This window comes from Antedon mediterranea, chromosome 4 (genome assembly GCF_964355755.1).
Source record: "Antedon mediterranea chromosome 4, ecAntMedi1.1, whole genome shotgun sequence".
Lineage (NCBI taxonomy): Eukaryota > Metazoa > Echinodermata > Crinoidea > Comatulida > Antedonidae > Antedon > Antedon mediterranea.
In genome coordinates, this window is record NC_092673.1 from 32,810,963 (window position 1) to 32,837,073 (window position 26,111).

The window sequence follows — 26,111 nt, forward strand, 5'->3', positions numbered from 1 at the left end:
TTTCAACAAATCAACATTTATTTCTTTCAAATCGAATAAAGTTTAACACATTGCTTGTAAATGACTTATTTTCACATTAAAACAGTGTGAAAAAAATAGTAATAATAATTTTTTTAAAGTACTATATGCTAAAATATTTAATTAAAATAAATGAAAGATTAAAACAAAATAGTAAAGCTGTATACTTGCAACATTAGACTTACTGAAGTAATGATTCATCATTACTAACAAGAAATATATTATACTTAAAGCAGAATTTTATAATATGTTAAATATTAAAGTATGTCACAAAAAGAACAACAAATTTGAAATATTAAAAGTAAAGCAATGTTATAATGAAATGCGATTATTCAAAATATAATTGCAAAAAAATGCTTAGGCCTATTTATACGTGTATACATTTTGTTCAAATAATGTATTATGACCTGATTATTACTACGTGAAACAAATGTCTTTGTTTATTAATTTGTTGTTGGTAAAAGCAATTATTATTGTGGAGAAATGGTCATATTGGGTTTACTAATAGAATTAGATTTTTCTTTCTTAATCAACATCTTTCGAATACTCAGTCAATAGCGAGTTTAAACGTTTTTCATATGCACAGAATACATATCAAACCCGACTATTGCACATAAGTTTCAAGTTCACAAGGCCACGCGAGCCGAATCTCCACAAAAGGCTAATATATATAATATAATAATAATATATGATACAGAGCGGCCACTACAGTATTCTTTGGCTAAAAAATGACACTCCCATGTATCGCGCAAAGCAATAAAAAAAAATAGAGATGCGTGTTTTGTGTGGGAACCGTTGATTGTCTGGTCCTACAGATTTGACGGTGTTTTGATTTGCGTTAGTTATTCATCTATACCTTATTAACGTTACTCCGTCATTGAAATAGCGCCTAAAAAGTCATTTACAGAATATGTCGAAGGAATTGGTGCCAAACAGATCATCCAAAGTTTTCTAAATGGGAGCATTTTCTAACAAGACGTCTTCTTCGATCGATGACAAATGCCTCAAGCAAATCGTAACCACAGAAATAACATTATATGTTCAGAAAAAATGTTATTAAAAAATGCGGAACTCGTTAACGGACAGTCGTGTGGACATACATTTTGCATTAAAATGTTCCAGATTAGCCTATCGAAAAAGCTGTTTTGGGTTTGCTTGTTGGTATTGTTGAACGAATAGAACTGTAAGACTATGTTGAAAAGAGAAATCTTTAAAATTGTTGGGGTAAAAATACTATATTTGACCCCTTGATTTAGTTTAGGTCAATTGCCCGTCTGTACTTATCACCGACAAATACATTCATGATAGGAACAGTCGGCGTTTATCAATCGATCTTATTATTTTATTTTGTTTTTGCTAATTAAATGTCGTACACTTTTTTCATATCTTCCGTCGCTTCTTTCATTGTAATATCTTTCCATCCGTCTGGTATATCAGCCAATTTACAATCGTAGTAATTAGCAAGTTGAGTATTGTATTTTGCCATAAACCATTTCCAGAACATCTCTGACTCGCCTGGAAGTGGTTCAATTTTCCATGATGCATAGCGTTCATTCACAGTCCTATAATTTCTGTAATTAATCCATTCCTTGTTCGTATGTTTGTTTCTAAAGCGATAATCAGACAATACTGCAGTTGTGCATATGTCTGAGTTCAGTTTTTTAGATTCCTCCCATCTATATCCTGCAACTCCTTTCGGTCTGTGACAATCTGTACGATGATGATCATGGATACCATTAAGTTCACATAATGCAAAACAAAATGGACACACCTCCTGGCAAGCTAGTAGATCAGCTGTAAATAAGTCACAACAGGTTGTGTTTATTTCATTGAAAATGCTACTATCATACTCTTTAACTATGGCTTCTTCAGTTTTCTCTAGTTCAGTTAATAATTCATCGCAAAGTTCTTTCAAATCCAGATCTCTTTCCTCCTCAAAAAACCTAATGTTTGGTTTGACGCATAAACCTTTATTTATGCGTTCGAGTAAAGTTGACCACCATGGTTTCATTGTCATAGCACATTCCGATTTTAAAGTAAAGATAGCTTGTTTTAATCCACTTACTGTTTCATGAACTTTATCACTATGTATTTTTTGTAGTACAGACGTACCGGTTTCATTATTGTGTAAACACATTCTCTCTATTTTTTCAGAGGTGAACGTTCTGATGCACTGTATTGGATTAGACAAATATGGCACAAAAGATTGAAAATTGCCTTTCTCTGCTATTTCAATCAGCATCCATGCATGAAGAGACATCTTGCTGGAAAACCCTTTACCCGAACAGTGTCTTAGATAGTCGATTATTCCAAGTTCGCATTTTTTCGGAAGAGATGTTTCAATAGCACTTTTAAGCTCTCGGGATATAGTCAATGCCACCTTAACAATTATGTGTAGATCTTTACATTCTTCTTTGAACATTTGCCACAAATCTTTTCTTTTAGACTCCATGTATAGTCTAGGCTCATTTTCGCGCTTGTATTGTTCCTGAATTCTTTCTAACCTTGGTATTAGTTCAACCTTGTAAATGCACACGGCTAGTCTAATCTGTCCTTGTTGGCTAATGGAAACTTTCTCACCTAGTTTTATCATTTTGAGTTCGCATGATAAGGAGCTAAGAAGTTTATGTCCGAATTGTTTAGTGTATTGCTTTCCTTCCTGTGCATGGATTGCGATCTCTCTTGTAAGATTCTCTATTATGCGTTGTTTAAAATAATTAGCCTGATTCACATATGCTTTTTTGCTCACGGAACCACCAGTAATGTTTCCAAGAAATTCAACAGCCCGTCTAATAAAATCTGATTCGCTTTGGCCTAACAACAAATCCGTTTCTTGCACGTTAGTATCAGAAAAAGTGTTCTTTAATACCTTAGCAACTTCCTTTGCGTCGTTTTCTAAGAAATACTCGCCAGTGATTTCTTGAAAAGACTCTTTTATATTTACGTAATCATCACTACTTGGTATGACAGAAACCCACGTATTCCAGTGTGTAGCGAATTCCTGTTCAAGATCTTCATCAGAGAGGTGTTCATTTCGATGTTTGTCGGCCAACTCTTTAGCTTTTTGATAGATGACTTGTTCCTGCTTCTTAATATTTGCGTCAATGTCCGCTCTTCCAATTATTCTTTTTTGAGTAGATTTAAACACTTCATTCAGTTCCCTTTCACTTTCCCTACAAAGATCTTGGAGTTGTATTTCTATCTTGCCTTTCCATTGACACGCTTTTATTTCTTCTTGAAAGTAAGTTGCCATACTTGTCTGAAAAAAGTCAATGTCTGCCTCTAATTTCTTCAAGTAAGTGTCAATGATGTTCTTACCGTCTTCTTTCATCTTTTCAGCTGTTAGTTTTTTGCATTCGGTTTGAATTCCATCGCTGTGCTCTAGTGTGCATATTCTGAATGTACGGGCATGTTTCACAAATTCTACATTCAAAGCAATAAAAGCTTGGATTTCCAGAGAATTTTTGAAGCTGAATACAAAATTTTCACATATTATGGCATTCCAAAGATCAGTCAGCAATATTGTGAATTCATCTATATGATTAGGTTTGGACTTCTTCATCAATTCCAATACTTGTTTCTTCACTTTAAGAATGCCTTGGCTGTAACCAGGATTAGGGGGCGCCATCGGTGGTTCTCCTTGCCAAAGAGTGGAAATGTACATTATATGTTCATTTTCTTGAAAATGAATGACGTCAGAAAACGATTCATATCTGTCACTGCAATGCTCTGCTTTAGCTGCAATTGTTGTCATTTTATCTAACTTTTCTAGCATACTTCTTTTTTGTGTGGTGGTCTTATCATCTGCTGTCACATCAGTGATGTTTTGGTGTACAAATAAGCAGCTTGGATTGATATTAACATTTTCCATTTTCATAAAAGCATGCACAGCAATCTGAAGTGTGTCCTGCATGTCTGTTGGGTTTTCTCCCATAATATTTATTATGGTAAGATCGCCCAAACCAATCACGAGTGTGGCTAGTTCATTGTCATGACTGTTGTTCTGTTGATCACTGTCGAATTCTGGAGATCGCAAACCCTCAGTGTCAACCACCAGAATAAGGTCACAGTTTGTTTCTTTTTGTAATTCTGTATCTAATGATACTAGCTGGGCGAAAATACCTTTAGTACATCTTCCGGCACTAACGGCAAATTGTAAACCAAACATGGCATTTAACATGGTTGATTTTCCGCTGCTTTGAATGCCTAGTACAGACAACACAAACATCTTTTTATTGCCAATTTGACATTTAAGAGAATTGAATACAGCTTTAATCCAGGTGAGAGGCACGTAAACCGCATCACCGTCCATCAGCTCAATGGGATATCCATGTAGCAACATTTCAGCAGCAACTTCTGGTAAGTGTGAATTATTAAATTCACCAGTTGACAATTTCAAAGCTGATGACATTTCATAAATTTGTACAATTTCTCTATTGAAATGTTCTAATCCTAGTGATTCACGTGACAGTTTCTCTTCAAGTTCATCAAGTTCAGTTTGTCTTGATGTTAATGATGCCTTCGATGTGCCTGGTTTGTTTTTTCTTAGGTTACATAGGGCATTCCATTTCTCGATGTACTCTGTACGTATTGGCTGTAACTTTTCAATGCTATACCGATCGGTCATTATCTTAACAAACCCAAAGTAATATTTTCTGTTTATAAGTGTGTTTGAGAATGAGCCTCTAAACAAGTCATATGTGTAATGGCCATCTCTGTGTTTTCTTAACTGTGTGTGACGTAGGTCTAGTATCTCTTGTTGTAGTCTATCAACATAGTTTTCAATTTGCATATTTCCTTTTTTTAGTAGCCGATACTTTTCTTTTTTCTTTTCTCCAAGTCGTTTTGTTACCATTTGCACGGGTAGCTCTTTTTGTTTTCCGCTTTCTACATTATTTATACGGGAAAGCAATGCGTCGGCACTACTTTTCATTTTGGAACAATCTTGTACCAATTCGTCAACGTGGAAATTCATTTCTTGTGCCTTTTCAATGCACGTCTGGATTCTCTTGTTGTTTGCATTTCTCCGTTTACCTTCCTGAAATTTAGATTCAAGCAATTTCCAAATCTCGGTGCTTATTTTCAGCTCGTTCTTATTTGATGACATTGAAAATTGTATTTGTTTCTTTGCCTTATCTTTTTTGCCTTCCATTTTAACAAACACTTCTTGTAACTTCGGTCCAGGAGAACCATCTAAGATAAAAATCACGTCACCTTTTTGCTTGTACAACGATTCAAGCAACGAGACGTCATCTTGGTTAAAATCAGCATCAGCAAATGACACAAATACCACAGTAACCACCGAGATAGCGGATAAGAATTGTGTCTGATCTTTAAGCTTAGATGCATTACCTCTCAAATTTATGAAAGTTAGTGCATCTGAAAAAGTGTGTTTCTGTGTAGGAAGGTACCACGTCATTTCTAATAAACCATTTGTTAGCTTTCGTTTTAAATTACCACCTTTGCACCCAGAATTAAAGAAAATGTCATGTTTCTGCTCATTAATGACACAGTTGACAATTTTAGATTTGGAAATGTTAGGTCTTCCTAATCGCAAAGCAGACAAAATCGGTAAATCTTCTTCTACCATTGATTTTTCACAAGATAAACCTGAACTTGTTTTCCATTTCTTTGTGATTGTGCTCATTCCCCACACAATCAGTTCCCACTCTTTGTCCCGTACGTCCGTGACCGGAATCAGCAACGGAATAGCTAACTGGCACAGCGACAATTTTTCAATAAAAATTTGTCTTAAAAAATTGTCACAACACAAAAAAAGTGCTGTTAGTGCATCTAATGGACTTATTTGACTGTTATCATTATCATTTGTTTTTTGGTCTTGTACAACAGAAGAAAATGAAAATAATTGATCTTCTTCCTCTTCTTTCGTCGGTTCTTCCAAATCAAAAGATCTTCCTTCGTAGTTACACATCATAATATTTTGCAAAATGTACCATGGAATTTTACTTGGATCATCATTGAGGTCTGCTGGTAAAATCTCATGTTTGGAAATTACAAATACGTCTTCACGAGTTAGTCCTCTGGGATGATATTTTGTTAGTCCTAGACGTTCAACCACTTGATGTATGTTGGATGTATCTGCCATCTTATCTAAAGAACTGTAAATAAACCAAAGTGATGAAAATCCATTTCGTGATCTACCTTCAACACACACACAAAAAAACACAGAAAATAAGCCTATCCACATTTTAACTTACTTACTATTCAGTAAATACTGTGTCGTACTCGTTCCGATTAAATTAAAGATCTTGGCATTGCCACACATCCCACTGTCTATCAGTACAACTCCTAAAAAGTCACAAATCAGCACAATCTCGACTCACTGCAACTATTGTGACAGATCTTGTTTTTGGAAAAGTGCATGCATATAAAAAAGGCAACAATGTGAGTACTGTGTTGTGAATTAACGAAGAGTGCAGTATCCGAGCACCACGAGTCTACCAAACGTCACTGGGTGGTACCTTGCAACGGAATGTCACTTGAGCTAAGCTAGAATCAGACAAAAATTAAAAGTTTTAAACATGTTTTAATGTAAAGTAATTTCGATCGAGATGAATAAATAATTAAAAACAAAAGAGTTGGCACAAGTAGTACGGTCAGATATGTGAGGATAACTCCAGTTCGATATTTGTGTCAAAATAGATTTTATTGGCTTACTTTGTTATTCTTGAGTTGCTGAATAAAATAAGTTAGGTGCAATTTTTTTGACCACCCCTTCAGCCGCCATTTTGAATTTCAAAATGACCGACATTCCACAATAAACTTTGTCATCCATGGTATCATCGGAGAGGGAATGTTATAATACTGATCATTTTATCCATTACACCCATACCCGCATCCATATCAAAACATGCATAGTTACATAGTTATTTACCATTAAAACAAGTCACGTGACCAATAAAGGTCAAAAGGTCAACTTTTAATTTTCTCAAATACTTTACTTTTTGGCATCGTAGGATAGCTTTTTTTTAAATTCTAAATACAGTTTTACCAATATCTGTTCAATTTTCCTTTCTTTTTTGTCATAATATTCCAATTATGTACATAAGATGATGGACGTCGGAGGTGTAGCTGATGATCATTATTAAAATGATTATATTACCGGCCAAACAAAAAATTGCTTGTTTACCCTACCGCCCGCCCCTGAATTGCCGAACGCTATATGGGGTGTTTTTTCTAAATGTTCTGAAGGTTTCATAAAGCTTAAAGCCGATTTTGCACTAGAAGGCGAATCTGTTTGCGCGAATCCAACGTTTAGAAGAGAAAAAATCGCGTTACTCTCTTTCCACTACACGAGTGAATAGTTGCGATGTTCATGTTCTTCGCGCGATTGATGAGCTTTTCGATTCGCATGAATACTCATGAAAGCGTCATAGCTTATTTCCTGAGCTCTAATTGAGAAACAATTCGAACTAGTAAATTTCTCTGAAGCGAAAAATTAAAGAAACTACAATTCGTCGCAGAAGAGAGTATGACAGACAGAAACTTGAATACGTATACGCATAGCATGATGCTTTCGATTCGCGTGAACAAATTCGCCTAGTGGAAAATCGGCTTTAATACATGACTTTCGATCTAAGCTTAGCGTTATTACAGACCGATATATATCTTGCCTATATATCTAAGTTCTATGAGAGGATGAGTGTACGATCAATGGCATTTTTACTTAAATAAAAAAATAAATGTACTTAGCAATTGATAATAAAAAGTTTGTAGGTAGTATAATAGAACAATATTTCAAACATAGGCCTACCATTTTTCTTAAATTTGGAAAAATATGTATTTTTAGGTGTAGAAGCTAGCCTAAGGCTTAACTAATAAATAGTTATTTTTGCATAATAATGTAGGCTTACAGTATCATTGTGGAGGTCTTTTGTATTTTTAAAAAACATTAAGGCTGCGGCATGGTAAGAATTTATTAAGAATACACTCGTTGTTGATATAAAGTTTGCGCTACACCACGAATATTAGTTCTGAAAAGATCTGTTGAGTTTCTCGACGTTTCGATCACTATGCTTTGAAAACTTTAGCTTATATCAACATTTGATTTCGCCACATGCAAACCTTCAAACAATATGCTACACTCGTTCACGAACAAGGATAATACCAATAATAGGATACTTTAATAGGATACATTCCTGTCTGTTGGAGCATATTATCGTGTTATGTACTGTTTTTATTTAATTTCAGTGTAGCCTATAAGTGTGTTTATTATTACTGTATTTGGATTCAGAGGTGCCTTGAAATGTCAGGATTTTCTAAAGAGCACAAATAATGGAATGGCATGTGTCAGGGTTTGTGAACGCAATTTTAAATATATATATATGACCCATGTCACTTTGTACAAACAACCTAATATACCACCTTTGGGTGCAGAAAACAACATTTATTTTGTGGAAACATGGAACTCTAAATGTGAAAACTTAAAAAAGCATAACTGTGCATTTCATGTACGTACTCATTTACATAACTACTGTAACTAAATCATCTTTGTTTTCTGTTATTTTTAGTTTACTAGAAATTCCAGCTTGACAGCCTGGTTCAATTACTACACATGAGAACACGCACGCGCATAGTAGATTACATTGGATTACAGTGTAAAGCTAACCCATCCAATTATTAAAACTACGTATAAAAATATATATTTATATTTGCTCTAATTACATATTCTACGAAAAAATGATCGGAAGTACAATATTTGACCCTCGACCCTATTCATCAATGTTTACATACACAATTCGACTATGTAGAGACTTTGTTTTGGACTCAAATGATTCAGATACACTTTTGTCATACACCTCGAAAACATGCAAATTAGTAGTAGGCCTACAATTAAAATGAAATATGCAAATACAGTTGTCCCATATCTTGAAAACCACTAATTCTAGAGAGTTGATTTTTTTCACAGCCGTATTCAGAATGTACATATTTCTATTTGCTCTAATGAAACATTTTACAAAAACAAATTACTGGAAGTACGACATTTGACCCTCGACTTCATTTCTCAATATTGCATATATATAATGAAACTGAAAAATCTTTAGAGAATTTGCTCTGCCCTCAAATGACTCAAATGATACAGGTTTCTAGTAGCCAACATAGCACTGTTTAGTAAATCTCTAAACTACACCTGTATCACTCGCCTTGAAAGTATGCAAATTATTAGTAAAATTTACATGAAATATGCAAATTAGGGGGTGAAATACAGGTTCCTATATATCGAAAACTTAGAGATTAAAGTTAAAGATTATGTAATCATTGTTTATGGTATGCTGATCGGTAATTTGCATAAAATGCCATGTGGCGCTGGCGTACGTATGACAACGTACGTATAGACTGAATAAAATAAAAGATTACTGTACAATCATATCTCAACCTAAAGGAGTGGTCCATAACCATATCAATCAAGTTACGGAATTGTTTCGTCAACTACAACATTCTTCAGCATTAAACAAATACGAATCAGTGGATTTGACCAAAAATTATATAAGTTGTGTTGTACCATGAACCAACAAATGCTACCAAATTGACTACTGGGGTAAGTACACTGATATGTTTTAAATACAATATAACAGTTTAAAATAAAATCCAGTTAGTTTAGTAATAAGTTTAGTTTTTTATTTCTTACACATCTGCAGTATCTTTAATTGGCAAAATGTGGTAGAGCTGTAGAAATATTATTGATATTAAATAATGTTTCGTTAATTATCAAAACTGCTGGTCCTGTGTTGATAAATTATACGTAAAGTAACAATTATACGTTATAGCAGTTGAATGAATTTTTGTATTCGTAGTATTCAGTCAATTCGGTCAGGATAACAATTTCTTCCTATTTAACTCATAAACATTCATTTTGTATAATACGTTCAGTATCATAGTGTGTGTACTATAAAAATACGCAACACTCGCTCACGAATAAGAAACTACTTAACGCATTATAGTTTAAAGCTATGTCTCATTTTTAGTCGCGCGCGTGCGTGCAACGCGACTCTACAGCTCACTATGTCGGTTGGTTGGTCGGTCGTTTGGTCAGTCGGTCGGGAAACACCAACTTTAGCACGCGACTGAAGCCATGTATATGGCCTTGTTTTTAAACAACATAACTTTTACCAAATCATCAGACAGCCTCTGTAACACTCACTCTGTTTAATCAAATCAGATTTAAGACTACCGACGTCATCTTTTATTTAATTGTTCAAGCCGATATATTAATCAATGGTACTGTTTCAACTAATTAATATTGTCTTTCAGACCGCAAATTTTTAATTTAAACTAATATACGAACCTTTTAATTCCTGTCCAAAATCACACCCACAACTACGAAGTATTACTTCATGTTGAGTTATTGCAATGTGACGGTTCTTTGCTTCACACACCCAATTTAGACGTCGCTTTTTGGAAATGGTAACCTTTGCAGTCATTGGCTAATATCTTGTTAAAGGTATATTTAAATTAGTTTACATAACTATAAATAATATGTATACCCTGGATCAATGGTTATTTCCTTCAGACGTTGAACAAAAGTTTATTGGCAAGAATTTCAGACGTTGAACAACAGTTTACTGGCAAGAATTTGATTATTTATCTTGTATTAGAATAAACGTACATCATGACCTTATTTTCTTTTATGATTATACATACAAATGCATTTTTTATTTTCGTTTATGCATGAAAAGAAAAGTTCTCCTTTAATCCCCTGTTAATGGTATATGGTTGTATTGTTTCATTATTATATATTACCTTTATTGTATTGTTTACCATTGATAGAAATTAATCATGTTGATTGATTGATTTATGTTATGGTTGATTATTATTATAATTATGGATTATTTAAGACACGGCAATCGGTTTATTTTAAAGTTTGGGTTATACAATTTTCAATTGAATGTTGAGCTAGTATACAGTCATCTTTTGTCGTTTTCAGATTATCACTCTTCTTAGTTATTCATACGTTTTTCCTCTGTTTTATCTATTCCTTTCCACTATAGCATTACTCTATTTTTCGTCAATATCATTCTCCTTACTCCTTACCGTCATGCTAACATTTTGCTCAAAAATATAATCCATTATTATACAGATTCGTTTCGAAGATGTTTACTGAATTAAAAGATAAAAGCAGGATAGCTGTCTTTTGAACCATAAGCGTGTTATTATACTTCTTTTGTATTTTCTTATTTCCGTGTCTATAGAATTATTTGGATTTAGTATTACTCTATTTTATCAATATCATTTTCCTTATTTTCATGCTAAAGTTTAACTCAATAATATTATACTGTAGATCATTATACAAATTCTTTTGAAACGCTTCAAGTACGGTATGTATAATTTAGGCAAAAGAAATTTGTTACGCACTTATTGTATAGAAAACAGATCTAAATCTAAACATATAATAGTGATTTTAATTTGGCTACACTTTTGTACTGAATTCAAGTGTAATAGGATTACATGCCTGTCTGTTGGACCATGAACGTGCTATGTAGGCCCCTACTTTGCTTTTCTTTAATTTCCGTGTGTTTAGAATGACTTGAATTTAGGAAGGTACTTTGGAATTATAATTGTCGTCAAGGTTTTCTAAACGGCACAAATAATGGCATGGCATGTGGTCAGCATTATAAGGGACATTTTATATAACAATACCAGTTGATTTTGCCTTTGTTGTTTTCTACCAGTCATTGAAGTTAATTATGACAATAATATTACATAGCCTATGTAAATACGTGAACGTGATTGGTTGAAACTGCATCACATGACTACCGCTGCGAGGATCGTAAATCGTATACCTGTATATGTAAAAATAGTGCAATTATTGTGTATCATGTGGCCCACCATCGTCCAATCAAATGACAGGAATCCATTGAGGTGTTATATATTCGTTGACCTATAAATCAGGTCCATGATATGATTGTGCTTTGTTATGTCAGTCATTTTAACCTAATTTAAGCATTGAATGAATTCATACTACAATCTTGTTGTTATTGAAACTACTGAGTTTCGATTGGAATTATTTTTTAAGGAAAGAAGAAACAATTATACAATTTTTTTTATTTTTTCAATACTGTCATTAGAACTTAATCAATAAAAGAAACAGGTTTAATTAGTTTAAAATACAGTCTTAAATGTAAAAATAAAATAATAAAATAAAACATATTACAGTATCATAACGAAAATGCAATTAAATGATGCAAAAAAGGCACAATATTTACTTTTTGTAATTAACATTTCAAAAAAAAAATTAAACATAATTTGATAGGCCTAATGTCAGCAAACGAAGCATATATCAAAAAATTGTATTTCATTTCACTATGGAAACTTACATATTATGACTAATGACTAACTTTTATTTATGAATGACAATATACTACATTATAAAATGCAATGTGCGATGATTGACATTTTGTATTTTTTCCCAATCAAAATCTAAAACCAGCAAAAAGGTGCACCCCGGAAAATACATTTGAAACTTGGCTGTGTTATCGTCATCAAAACATTTTCAATTTATCAGTCGAATTAAAATCGTTTGTAATTATTTGCGCTGTTATAGTTACAAATGTTGTTTTATTGTCATTATATCAATTCGTCATAGAGAAATAAAATAAAATTTGTTTTTATTGGACTAAATTACTATTATTCAATAGCTTAATTTTCTAAAAAAGGTTAGATCATAGAAAATAAATTCAGATTTTATAACCGTTCAGAGAATGAGTTTCTACAATTTACCACGAAGAAGGCTAAGACCAAAGGAATTACAGCAAATGTACGTCATTCACAAAAAAACAGTAAGATAATCTAATGTGGGACTAGATTTGATTCGCTAAAACAATTAGCATCATTATAGTCATCATCATCATCATCAGGTGAGGATGATGTTAAACGAGTTACAGTCAAGTCGCCTCAAGTCAGCTCACTGTTTCGTCGATGGTGATTATTGTATTTGCTTTTAGCCAATTATGCTCAATAACGTTTGATATAAAAAACAAAATTCGTTTGATCCGTTAGCCCTGATTCATGTACAGTAGGCGAATGAAAGCTTGATTTTAGTTTTCATGATATTAAGGAAGCGACTGTAGCCATGTTGTCTACACTAAACAAGGGTATGGTTCAAATTATATGGCTCGGTCTGGTTATTATTATTTTCATTGTGACTATCACGCTATAAATAACACCGTCTTGGGAGAAAATAAAGAAATCATAGAATTTAATTACAAATCATGATTACTAAACAATATTAATCGGTGAAAAACTCGTTCGTAAACCTACAGATGAATTAAAAAAAACTGTAGTAGGAATATGTATGTCTAAATTGAAATCACGATTTTCAGATGATTCAATATATAATATCGATGATTTCTACGTTCTTTTGTTATGTTAATTTTCCCTTTTTGAATTTTGAATATGAGGCAGAATTTCTACCCTCCCACATTTTTTTCTCCATTAGCATTCTTTTAATCAACAGGCCAAAATGTAACTTAACATATATGGATACTGATATTAGACATTAAAAAATAAATTTTAGTTGGTGGTTTTTACTTTATTTATGTCCCGTCGTCATTGTTATCGTCGTTGTCGTTGTTGCTTCTGTCGTCGCCATTGCTGTTGTTGCCATCGTCTTTGTTGTCGTCGAAACATTTTCGTCGATGTTGTTGTTGTCGTCGTCTTCATCGTTGTTTTGCCATCGTCATTGTTGTCGTTGTCGTCGTCGTTGTTGTTGTTGTTGTCGTCGTCGTCGTTGTTTGTTTGTCGTCGTCATCACCATGTTGTCGTGATTATCTATATCTTTTTCGTCATGCAAGATTAAACAGTAACTTAATTTAATAATATGGAGGAAGCTATTTTTTTAATCGTCAATCTTCTGTCTTCTCCGTCATCACCGTATCGAATAAAATCGATGACTTTTTATTCACACGTATTTATCTATTCAAATCGGTTATTTGAATCGACTGAACCCACTGCACAACGAATTAATAAAATACAGAAAGTGATTCTAATTCTAAAAGTACAATTTATTTTTGCAAATCAAATCACCAAACAGATTATACAATATTATTGGTCATACTATAATATTACGATAATGTTACATATTCTTCTTCTACCTCCTTACGTAACAAATAATAGTAATACAAGAAAGCACATTAAATCGATTAAAGTTTAAGAAAAACATAATAATTATACATTTGCATGAAATATAATTCAAAAAGGTGTAATTGACTGTCTCCTACACACTGGGTAGGCTTAGAAACCCCTAAATACAACCAACGTTGGCTTAAAGGCCAGGTGCGGGCAAAAAATTTCTATTGATCATACATTCCAATAATTATCGATCTATAGTTTCCCCTATGTTTCATAATTTTTGAGATTTTATTTGTGTTACAGGAGCTTTTTGAAAATTAGCACTTTCTTATCAGTGGGGGGATAGTTCAAATTACACAGTAAAATCTCTATTCTTTTGTACACAAATTTTGAAAATAGAGAGGCATTTTAAAAAGCTATGAAAAATAAACGGTGTGGTAAAAAATGTTATCAGATGACTAAATATAGGTAATATAACTTGAATTTTACATTTCTGGTATTTTTATTCAACTTCAGAATTTAATTTTCATGCTATAGCAAAAATTATCCACCGTATATCCACCATCTTTTTTCACCTTCTAGGGAGTCACCAGACATGCTGTTATATTAGGTTAACTACCTAACTACTGAAAAAAAGTCTTCCTGGTTTTTTTGGCAGAATTTTACCAAATTTTGTATTTGACCATATTAGGGGAAATTCATGGTTTTTCATCTTGATTTCTGTTACAAATATTTGATTTATGTACAATTAACCAGATATTATATTTAAAATTCATGCCTGTACCTGAGCTTTAAAAGCAAACTGTTATATTTTTCAGTACAGAATATTATTAGATTACAATTTCATATTCTGGAATCTGCTTTTAAAATTACTGTAATATTGTAAAATATTACAATAATAATAGTTTTGATTTTTTCCCCACTGTCTTAAAACTTGCAAACATTACCCACTGAAAATACTAAATTAACAAATTTAAATGAAAAAAATTACTATTATAAATAATAAATCTTACAGTAATATTAATTGTAAATGTATTATCTCATTGCTGTGATAAGAACTTAATTGTTAAAAGAATTAAATTACTTTTTAATGGATATGAAACCGTAAAAGTAAAATACCTTAACTGAAGTAACTATTAAAATTAACAATATGAAAACAATACAATGAAAAAAATCCAAATATTTATACAAAAATGGTGCCACTAATTTAACGCATTTAAATGAGTATATTTTTAGATTATAAAGAAAATACGATTATGTATACCACGGCAACTTAACTTGACTAAATATTTGAATTTATACAATTATTATAATTGTATAATAATGCGAGTGAATATATAATATGCGAGTGGATATAATATTCAAGAATATAGTATTATACAAGACGATACAATGTAACAATTATGATTAACGCGAGCTTAGTTATAGAAACTAATATTCCTATATAAAAATCATTCTAAAATTACAATTAAAAAATTACTGATTTTTTTTCTTTTTTGTGGGAGCAACCCACTTTTATTGCAATGATAAACAATATGGTGAAGGTTACAGTATATATGTCTATCTATCTATTTATCAATGAATATTTAAGTGATATTACACAGACAGGTTAAAAGATTATATAAAATATTTTGATATTGTGTTGAAATCTAGATAAAACAAACATGTATACAGAGAAAATTTATATTACAGAGCTAAAAAGATATAAAGATTGATATTCAGTATTACAGAGAGATTCGATATAATATAAATATATATGATAAAATGGTATATTGCATTATAAGATTATGTTTTGTTTGTTTGTACTTTTATAAAATTGTATAGTTTTACATTTTGAACATAATATTGTTTTTATTATTTATATGATAAAATAACAAACTAATAAATAAAAAATTACTGATACCGTGTACTGTAACAGACCGACGTCCTAATTAAACTAAAATGTTACAAACATTTTCAATTAAGATTATTATTTTTGGAAACATTTATCATTGATTTATAATTTCGAGACGATTATTATTACGATTAAAGTTACAGTAATAAATACGTGCGGATAACAATAATTTAGAGCTCAGTTATGGCAACTACATTATATTTCTAGTAGCAGCAATTATTCTCTTCTAAACGTGTAATGTGTTATGTGATAACTAATGCTACAATTTAAACGATACAATACAAAACATTAGTAATTTACATTAATGTGTTTGAAAACATTTCTCACTGAATTATATATAGCCCACGGTTAAACATTTAGTCCATTATTAATATTTAAAAAATGTAATGCCGATTAAATCGATCTGAAATCGGTTGATCAAGCCAGTTTCCCTATCCTTGTAAATGTTATAATTCATTGAGTATCGTAATATATAAGACGTGAATTGCATTTTCTGAAATTTTAGGTATGATACACTTCTATACGAGAAGATATATTATAGATATCAACATCTTATATGACCAGCAATAGCTTCCAAAATGATCAGCATTATTTATCATTAAAGTCATTTACCGTGCCAACAAAATACAAATTAAATATGTAGGCAGGATACACGATACTTTTTCTTTTGACAGACGAACAAATCAATTGATCTACGCATTAGGGATTTGGTCGGGGCTTATTTAATATATTGCGTATATGAGTATATTTACGACTATACATATACGGTATGTCGTAACCTCTGTAAATGCCACTTTTTTGGGTATCAGCGAAGATGTGAAGACACCATAAAGAATTCTTCAGACGTTGGTACAGCACATTAGTCCAATTATCCGTCATATAAACAGTTTACCAATTAATCTTTTAAACTTCGTTGTTGTTGATTACTTAAATGTTGTACAAGTTTTTCATATCTTCCTTTGCTTGTCCATCGTACGTAGGTAATACACTTCCATCCGTCTGGAATATCAACCTCCTTAGCATTGTAATAAGCAGCAAGTTCGGTATTGTATGTTGCCATAAACCATTTCCAGTACATCCAGTGGTTCAATTGGCAATGATGCGTAGCGTTCATTCACACTTTTTCATTTCTCATGCGTGTGTTCATTGTTAAATCTATGATTTGACAATATATTAACATCCATGCATGAAGAGACATCTTACTGGAAAACCCTTTACTTAATAAATGTCTTAGATGATCGATTACTCCAAGATGGCATTTCTTTGTAAGTTATCTTTCAATAGCACTTGTAATCTCTCGATATATAGCTGATGCGACTTTTACACTCTTCCTTTAAACATTTGCCACAATTCGTCCCTTTGAGACTCCATGTATAGTCTCGGGTCATTTTCGCATTTGTGTTGCTCCTGCATTCTTTCCAAACTGGGTATCAATTCAACCATGAAATTACATATGGACAGACGAATATTACTTTTTTCCTTAATGCAAACGTTTCCTTCTATATTTATCTCTTTAAGATTACTCGATAGTTCTGAAAAAAGGTCAAATCCGATTTGTATAGAGTATTTTCCTCCATTCAGTTTATGATTTGAGATTTTTTTTTTTAGTCTATTTAGAATGTCTTTTTTAAAGGAATTTGCGACAAACAAATAACGTTGTTTGTTCATGAAACCATACCCTGTGTTCATAACCCGAAATGATCTAAAATACAAATCCTTTTCAACTATTTCAGTTTGGGAAAGGTCAGACTGCAATACACAATTAACGTCTGACTGATGATGTCGTAAGTAAAATTCTCTTAAAATGCTTTCAAAAGACCTTCTTACATCTGCGTAATCATCAACAATTGGTATGGCACAAACCCACTCAATCCAGTTTTTAGCAAACTCACGCTCAAGATCTGCATCAGATAGTTGTTTACCTCGATACACGTCGGCCAGGTCCTTAGCTTTTCGATAAATGAATTGCATGTCAATGTTACCGGTAGCTCTTACAATTCTTTTATTTCGAATAGATGTAAATTCATCCCTCAGATCTTTTTTAATTTCTTTACCAAGATTTTGGAGTTGTAGCTCTATTTCAACTTTCCATTGACATGCATTTTTTTCTTCTTCTAAATACGATTTCATATTTGCTTCAAAATCACAGATGTCTTTCTGTAATTTCTGTAAGTAACTGTCAAAGATTTTTTCTCCATCTTGTTTTATCTTCTCAACGGTTAGTTTCTTACATTCATTTTGAAGACTGTAGCTATGTTCCAGTACGTTTCTTCTGAATGTACGGGCATGCCTCACATATTCTGCATTCAAAGCATTATAAGCTTGAATCTCAAGATAATTTTTGAAACTGAATACAAAATCTTGACATAATATTGCTTTCCAGAGATTGGAAAGCAGCGTTATAAAATCCACGATACATTTAGCATTAGTATCCGCTATAAATGTCAAGACTTTTTTTTTACTTGAAGAATGCATTTGCTGTAACTAGGATTAGGTGGTGCCATTGGTGGATCTCCTTGCAAAAGGCTGGAAATGTACAATATATGTTTGTTTTCTTGAAAATTGATGACATCAGAAAACGATTCATATTTTTCACTGCAATTTTCTTCCTTGGCTGCAATTGATGTGATTTTATCCAACATTTCTCGCATACTTCGTTTTTTAGCAGTATTCAAAGCAGATTCTGTGACATCAGTGACGTTTTGGTGTACAAATAAACAGTTAGGACTGACTTTAACATTATCCATCTTCATAAAAGCATTAACAGCAATCTGAAGTGTGTCTTGCATGTCTGTTGGATTTTCTCCCATAATATTTATTATGATAAGATCACCTAAACCAATCACAAGCGTGGCTAGTTCATTGTCACGGTAGTTGGCCTGTTGAATGCTAGCAAATTCAGGAGATCGCAAACCTTCAGTGTCAACCACCAGAATGTAGTCACATTGTGTCTCTTCTCTTAAACTTTTATCTAATGACACCAGCTGAACGAATATACCTTTAGTACATCTGCCAGCACTAACAGAAAATTGTAAGCCAAACATGGCATTTAACATGGTTGATTTTCCACTACTTTGAATTCCTAGTACAGATAACACAAACATTATCTTGTTGCCAATTTGTTCTTTAAGGGAATTGAACACGGCTTTAATCCAAGTTATAGACACGCAGCCTGCATCACCATCCATCAGTTCAATGGGATATCCCTCTAGTAACATTTCAGCAGCAACATCTGCTAAGATAGAGTTTTCGGTGTCACTTGTTGATAATTTTAAATCTGATGACATTTCGTAATCCTGTCCAATTTCTCTATTAAAATGTTCTAATCCTAATGATTCCCGTGATAGTTTCTGTTCAAGTTCATCAAGTTCATTTTGTCTTGATTTTAATAATGCTTTTGACGTTTCTTGTTTGGTTTTTCTATTGTTGCATAATGCGTTCCATTTTGTAATGTAGTTCTCACGTATTGGTTGTAACCTGCTAATGCTAAATCCATCGGTCATTATCTTAACAAACCCAAAGAAATATTTTCTTTTTAAAGGTGAGTTATTGAATGAAGCTCTAAACATTTTTTTTTTATTTTATTTTATTCAATTTTCAGGTACAACAATACATGACAACACAGCGGTGCAACCCTGAGGATTGCCATGAGTGCAAAGCACTATCGAGATGGCTCTCCATATACTGCACTAGAACATATAAGACAAACATTATACACAAGATGCTGGAGTTGTAAATTGTCATGAGAAAAAAACCCTGACATATGACAGGACTTGAACCCATGACCCTTAGATTGGTAGCCAAGCATCATAACCACCAAGCCACAGCTCCACTCACTTGTGTGTACAACAATCACGTCTTTGTTGTTTAATTGTTTTTGACGTAGGTCTTCTATCTCTTTCTTTAGTCTATCAACGTAGTCTTCGATCTGCATCTTTTCTTTTCTTTGTAGCCGATGTTGTTCTTTTTTCGTCTCTCCAATTTTCACTGTTGCCATCTGCAAGGGCAGCTCGTTTTGCTTTCCCTCTCGAGTTACGCGCTCGAGCAATTTTTTGGCACTCTCTTTCGCTTCCAAACAATCTTTCGTTTCGTCAACGTGGTAATTCATTTTCTTTGCAACTTCAATGCACATCTCGATACTCCTAAAATCATTCTGACTAATTAAATTAACTTTAAGTAATCCCCAAATGGCTGAGGCTATTCTCAGCTCGTTCATGTTTGATGATTTTATAAAGTCTACTTGTTTCTCCTTATATTTATCACATTTCTTTATTGTTTGTAACGCCTTCATAAAATCTTTTCCTGGAGATCCATCTAAGATGAAAATTACGTGACCCTTTTGTTGGTATAATGATTTAAGTAATTGGGTGTGGTCTTCGTTAAAATCAGCACAGGAAACAAAGGCAATAGTGACTTGTGATATCTCGGATAAGAAATTCGTCTGACTTTTAAATGTCAATGCATTTCCTCGCAAATTTATAAAGTTTATTGCATCTGAAAAAGTACCCGGCTTTGTGGGAAGGTACCATGCCATTTCTAATAAGCCATCTGATAATTTTTGTTCTAAATTACCACCTTTGGACCCAGAATTAAAGAAAATGTCATGTTTCTGCTCATTAAGGACATAGTTGACAACTTTAGATTTGGATAGTTTTGGTCTTCCTAACCGCAAAGCAGAAACAATCGGTAACCTTTCAACCACCATTGATTTTTGACAAGACAAGCCTGAACTCGCTTGCCACTTCTTTGTGATTTTTCTCATTCCCCACACAATCATTTCCCATTCTTTGTTAGGTACGTCCGTAACTGGAATCAGTAACGGAATAGCTAACTGACATATTGACAATTTTTCAATAAGAATTTGTCTTAGAAAATTGTCGCAGCACAAGTAAATAGCTACTAGTGCATCTATTGGGCTTAATTGATTTGACACTTCTTCTTCTTGTAGAAGAGAAGATATTGAGAAGTATTGGATTTTGTCTAAATCAAAAGATCTTCCTTCTTAGTTACACATTATAAGATTTTGCAACATATACCATGGTATTTTCCTTGGGTCGTCATTCAGGTCATCTGGTGAAATATAATTTTCTGAAACTTCCAATACTTTTTCACGAGTTAAGTTTCTGTGAGAATTTTCTTGTAGTCCCAGATGCTTAACCACCTGCTGATGCATGTGCAATCTCTCTTTCTTCTTATCTAAAGAAAATAAAAAATAATATTGTATTTCAATATTTTAACTTGAGGTTTAATGGAAGTTGATTAAAAGTGCACATTAAAATCGTTTAGAGACCATATTGCATTATTTTTCTTTCAAATGTAGCACACATAAACTTTATATAATAACAACAACAACCAGCAACGCGGGAACGATTTTAGAAATGGGGGGTGGGGGTGTATCCATGATTTTAAGTAGGGGATGAGGCTTAGACACCAAATATTTGAGCGACAGGCGCCTACATACGCCTGTACTGAAAAATCTTCTTGATATTAGTGTATACATTTATTTTAAGTTCCTTTTATCATATACATGCATATCTATATATTATAAAAGAAAGAGAAAATATGAATATTTTATGGATGCTATATTTTTATACTTTAGAGAGTAATCCATCAGGTAAACAGTATGGTACAGATAGGTTCGAACCCATGACTATCATATGCTATTCCGATATCATCATTACACCACCACTCGCTGGTATATACAGCACCCGCCGCGATTCCAGACGGTCTGTGGAGCCGTGAAATGTGGAAAAAGTCACATTTGTGCAAACAACCACATTTGTTCAAACATTTTACCTTCAAATGTGCAAACAACCACATTTGTGCAAACATTTTATCTTCAAATGTGCAAATCTGTAAACATTCATTACCCGCAAATGTGCAAACATCACGCCGTTAAATGTAAAAACGATCAGTTTTGACGTTAAATGTGCAAAAGGTATTCTACAAATGTGCAAATCATTTATTCAGTCAAATTCCTATTACATTTTATATTTTTGGTTCGTAGGTCTTTCAGAGTAGAAATAACAATAGGAGAATGATTCTAATAAATTTAAAATGCTCAATATCATAATAACTAATTATACTGTTGTATTTTATTATGATCAAAGGCTTTAACCCGTCTAAGTCAAATTCAAGTCGACCCCAAGTCAACTCGCCCTGAAGTCAACTCGGCCTCACGTCAACTAGGCCACTTTAAAGTATGAAACGCAAAGTGCAAACGAATGGGACAAAATAAGTCTAATGAACAGAAGAAAAATAATAAAAACGAAGTACGCATGTTATAGGGATGAATATTAGAATGAAATGAATGTGAATGTTAGTTGACCGATTAGTTTTTGGCCGAGTTGACGTACGTGAGGCCGAGTTGACTTGAGGCCGGGTTGACTTCAGGGCGAGTTGACTTGGGGCCGACTTGAATTTATTCGAGGCGATTTAGAGCCTTTGATGATAATAAAATACAACAGTATAATTAGTTATGATATTGAACATTTTAAATTTATTATACTCTTTTTCCTATTGTTATTTCTACTCTGAAAGACCTACGAACCAAAAATATAAAATGGAATAGGAGTTTGGTTGAAGAAATGCTTTGCACATTTGTAGATTACCTTTTGCAAATTTAACGTCAAAACTGATCGTTTTTACATTTAACGGCGAGATGTTTGCACATTTGCGGGTAATGAATTTTTACAGATTTGCACATTTTAAGGTGAAATGTTTGCACAAATGTGGTTGTTTGCACATTTAAAGGTAAATTGTTTGCACAAAGTGACTTTTTGCACATTTCACGGCTCCACAGACCCTCACTACAACGTCTCACTATTTTGTTCTACAGATTTGTCTCTGTTTTCAAGACCCCAATTTTTGCATTCATCATCGATTCCATCTTTCATAAAAAAGTAATCACATGTAACTTATTTAAATTATCTCTATACAACGGGTTTTCAGAAGTTCTCTGAACCTATCGATTTGACGCTTTTTCTGCGACTGGCAGTGGCAGCAGAATCTAAAAATTAATATATTTTAGAACACTCTATGGCACTGTTATTATTCGATACTGGGCCTACTGTATAAAACATTTCATATTTTAATTTATCAGCATTCGAAAACTGTATCAAACATGTATTGCTTTAGTTATCAACATTCGATATACTGTAGGCCTACTCTAATAAATGCTTTTCTTTTACTTATTACTGTATGCCTTTGTAAGTGTCTGCTTACCGGACCGTATCGTTTCCATTGCGAATGATTCGAAGATAGGCCTTGTCATATTATTATGTTGTGATTCTCTGTGTTTAGATAAGGATGCTTTAGACCAGGTCCGCCTTATATTATTAGCCAATCAAAATCGTATAATTTTTGGAGGGAAAATATTATCCTCCTCTGAAGCCTAAAATGTGCATGTCCAGTATAAAAGTGGAATGTAATAGATATTAAGGAGAAGAGAGAATAAGATCAGAGTAGATAAATGGAAAGATGATAAAGAAAATATTAAGGCTTGACTGGTAGTGGTAGAAAGATGTATTAATCGAATTACAAGGAATAAAAGTTCTAGTTGAGTTAAATATACTTTTTGTATGAGTTATCATTCTGTGACAGCTGTGTACGTCGCGTGGAGTTATATACGCCTGAGAAAGCTCGGAACCAACTAAAATAAATTCACTACAGGCCTACACATATAATTTTTCGAATAAAAAGAAATTCATATGGTACTTACCTTTAGCAAGTAGTAGATGCTTTGCACGTTCATTAAGACGACTTGAAAATGTCTCTACTTTGTCTTGTTTATCTCCTAATTTGTTGTTACTCTCTAAGTGAAAAACTACATCCCACATATTATGAAAGCCAACATGTCTCAGTTTGTAGTAGGCAATAACTTCATCCATATCCTCTTTCTGAACTTGTTGTAAGGCTTTAAACAGCCGTTTTAGATATGGTGATAATGGCTGTATATCGTCAGAATTCTGAACTTTGTTTATCTTAATATAGTCAAGTACAAGATTTTCAGCAGCCTTAACTTGTGTTAACTCCGCAATCTCCAACAACAGGTTGACATTAGTAGGTAAGATGTCACCTTTCCGCTCAAGTTTATTGAACAAATCATGTGCTATTAAACGATCGTCTAATTCTCCGAAAGGTAGGTGATCGCATAAGCAGAATTTGAGCAAACGATACTGATCACCCTTGTAGTGTTTACCCAGATTAGCGTTTAATTCCGTAAAAATCGTATTCAAATCTGCCATTTTATTTCATTTTTGTTTTGCTGTAAAAACAAAAGAGGAGATATATTAATTAATGTAATCAACATCATTTAATTCAAGTGTTACAATATTATACTCAAAAGAATACAAGGATTTGCATCGGCGGTGAAATAAAATGACTATTCGACGCGCTTACCTGTCCTAAAGCACTGTTGTAAATCAAACAAACACGCTCTTTAAATCCGATGTCTGTTGCCACGACCCGCTATAGAATCAAAAGTTATTTTTAAAAATCAGGATCATAACAAAACGTATCCGTGTATAAATCGTATGCGCATTATAATTGCTCTAATGTCATGTCTCTGTCGAGGAATAATTGAAAACATTAATTGTAGAATGTGTATTTACAAAAATAAACAAAGATATAAAAGAAAAAGCAATAATAAAAGCATTTGGATAATTGGGAATTGAGGAAGCGAACAATTTCTGCAGTTGAGGCCTTTTGTCAGATTATTTATATGGGTGTTGGTACGATGATTATTATTATAATTTTGAAAAAGTTTTAGAAACAATTGAAAAAATTTAATCAAAGTTGTGGTTGGGATGGTTTATCAATGTAATTAATAAATCGTATAAATCAAACCACTCACAATAATTATAAATCACACGGATTTTTCCTGACAAACTGAAAGTTATTATAAAATTGTAATAACTCTTGTTTTACAAAATATCGTCAGATTTCATTGCCCCTGAAATATTTAAAATTTTTGAAAAAGTAATTTACAACCAATTATATTTGCATTTTCAAATAAATAAATTATTTTACAGCAGCCAATATGGTTTTCGGACAAGTCATTCAACGGAATTAGCTGCACTTGAGCTTGTAGATAAAGTTATTCAAGACATGGACAATTATGAAATACCAATTAACATATATTTGGACCTATCAAAAACGTTTGATACTCTGCATCTTAATGTTGCACAAATTGAATCACTATGGCCTTCATTTTACTTCACTTAAAGTCCCATTCCCTACGTTTTTTAGATCTAATCTAAGTAGGCCTACTAAAGTATTTAAGTAAATTAATTTAAGTAAATAAATAATATTTGGTCCTATTGAGATAACTTTTTTCGTCTTAAAACGGTCAAAAATGTGAAAATAAGTCGATTCAAATAATGTTAACGGCCCGCTATAAATCCCATGCATTGCGCGCGGATTGATATTTTTGGTTTTATCCTGTAATTTACCCACTTTTGATCGATCGTGAGGCCAAAACAAATGGAAATTTCAGAGAAAATACCGGGTTTATGTCAACGGAATCTGACAAAAACAGAAGTAAGACAATTAATGCAGCAACTATACAACGTCAGGCTAGGCCTATAGCTAGCGTACGATGTTCGTACGCTACCGATGTTTACCATGTACCAGCTAGGCTGGCTAGGACCGTCCACGAGAGAACATTTACCGCGAGCTACTTTTTTTTATATTTTTTATTGAACACTTTCATAGGCCTATTTAAATTTAAAAATAGCTTAAAATAATAACACTTTCTTATTAATAGTAGTACACAATATACATTTCTCTTAAGAACAAAATATAAATAATTTCATAATGTAATAAATATAAATCTACTTTTTCTTTTCTCTTAAAAACAAAGTCTATAAATAATTTGTTGTCAATTTTTTTCTTTTTAAGCATATTTCCACTAAAAATTATTTAATTAAACATAAAACTTTCTTATTCAAATAAATAGTTATTACTTACGCAGATGATAAAAGTTCTATAAATAATTCAAGATTAAAAAAACATTATATAAAAAACAGTGCTTTTATTGAACACTTTCATATTTCAATTTAAAAAATAGCTTAAAATAATAACACTTTTTAAATAATAATAATATATAATA

General features: G+C 32.6%; 2 protein-coding genes across 2 annotated transcripts; both read right to left on the reverse strand.

Moving 5' to 3' along the window:
• Window positions 1-1,378: 1,378 nt before the first annotated feature.
• Window positions 1,379-5,950, reverse strand: LOC140047810 (interferon-induced very large GTPase 1-like). Its single transcript, XM_072092844.1, has one exon. The coding sequence runs from the start codon at window positions 5,948-5,950 to the stop codon at window positions 1,379-1,381; it is 4,572 nt and encodes a 1,523-aa protein (XP_071948945.1).
• An 11,370-nt stretch (window positions 5,951-17,320) lies between these two features.
• LOC140047811 (interferon-induced very large GTPase 1-like) lies at window positions 17,321-24,246 on the reverse strand. The gene is made up of 5 exons (XM_072092845.1): window positions 23,721-24,246; window positions 21,105-21,196; window positions 19,848-20,831; window positions 18,463-19,506; window positions 17,321-18,328 (listed from the first exon to the last, which is right to left on the reverse strand). The coding sequence occupies exons 1-5, from the start codon at window positions 24,244-24,246 to the stop codon at window positions 17,321-17,323; spliced, it is 3,654 nt and encodes a 1,217-aa protein (XP_071948946.1).
• Window positions 24,247-26,111: the final 1,865 nt, after the last annotated feature.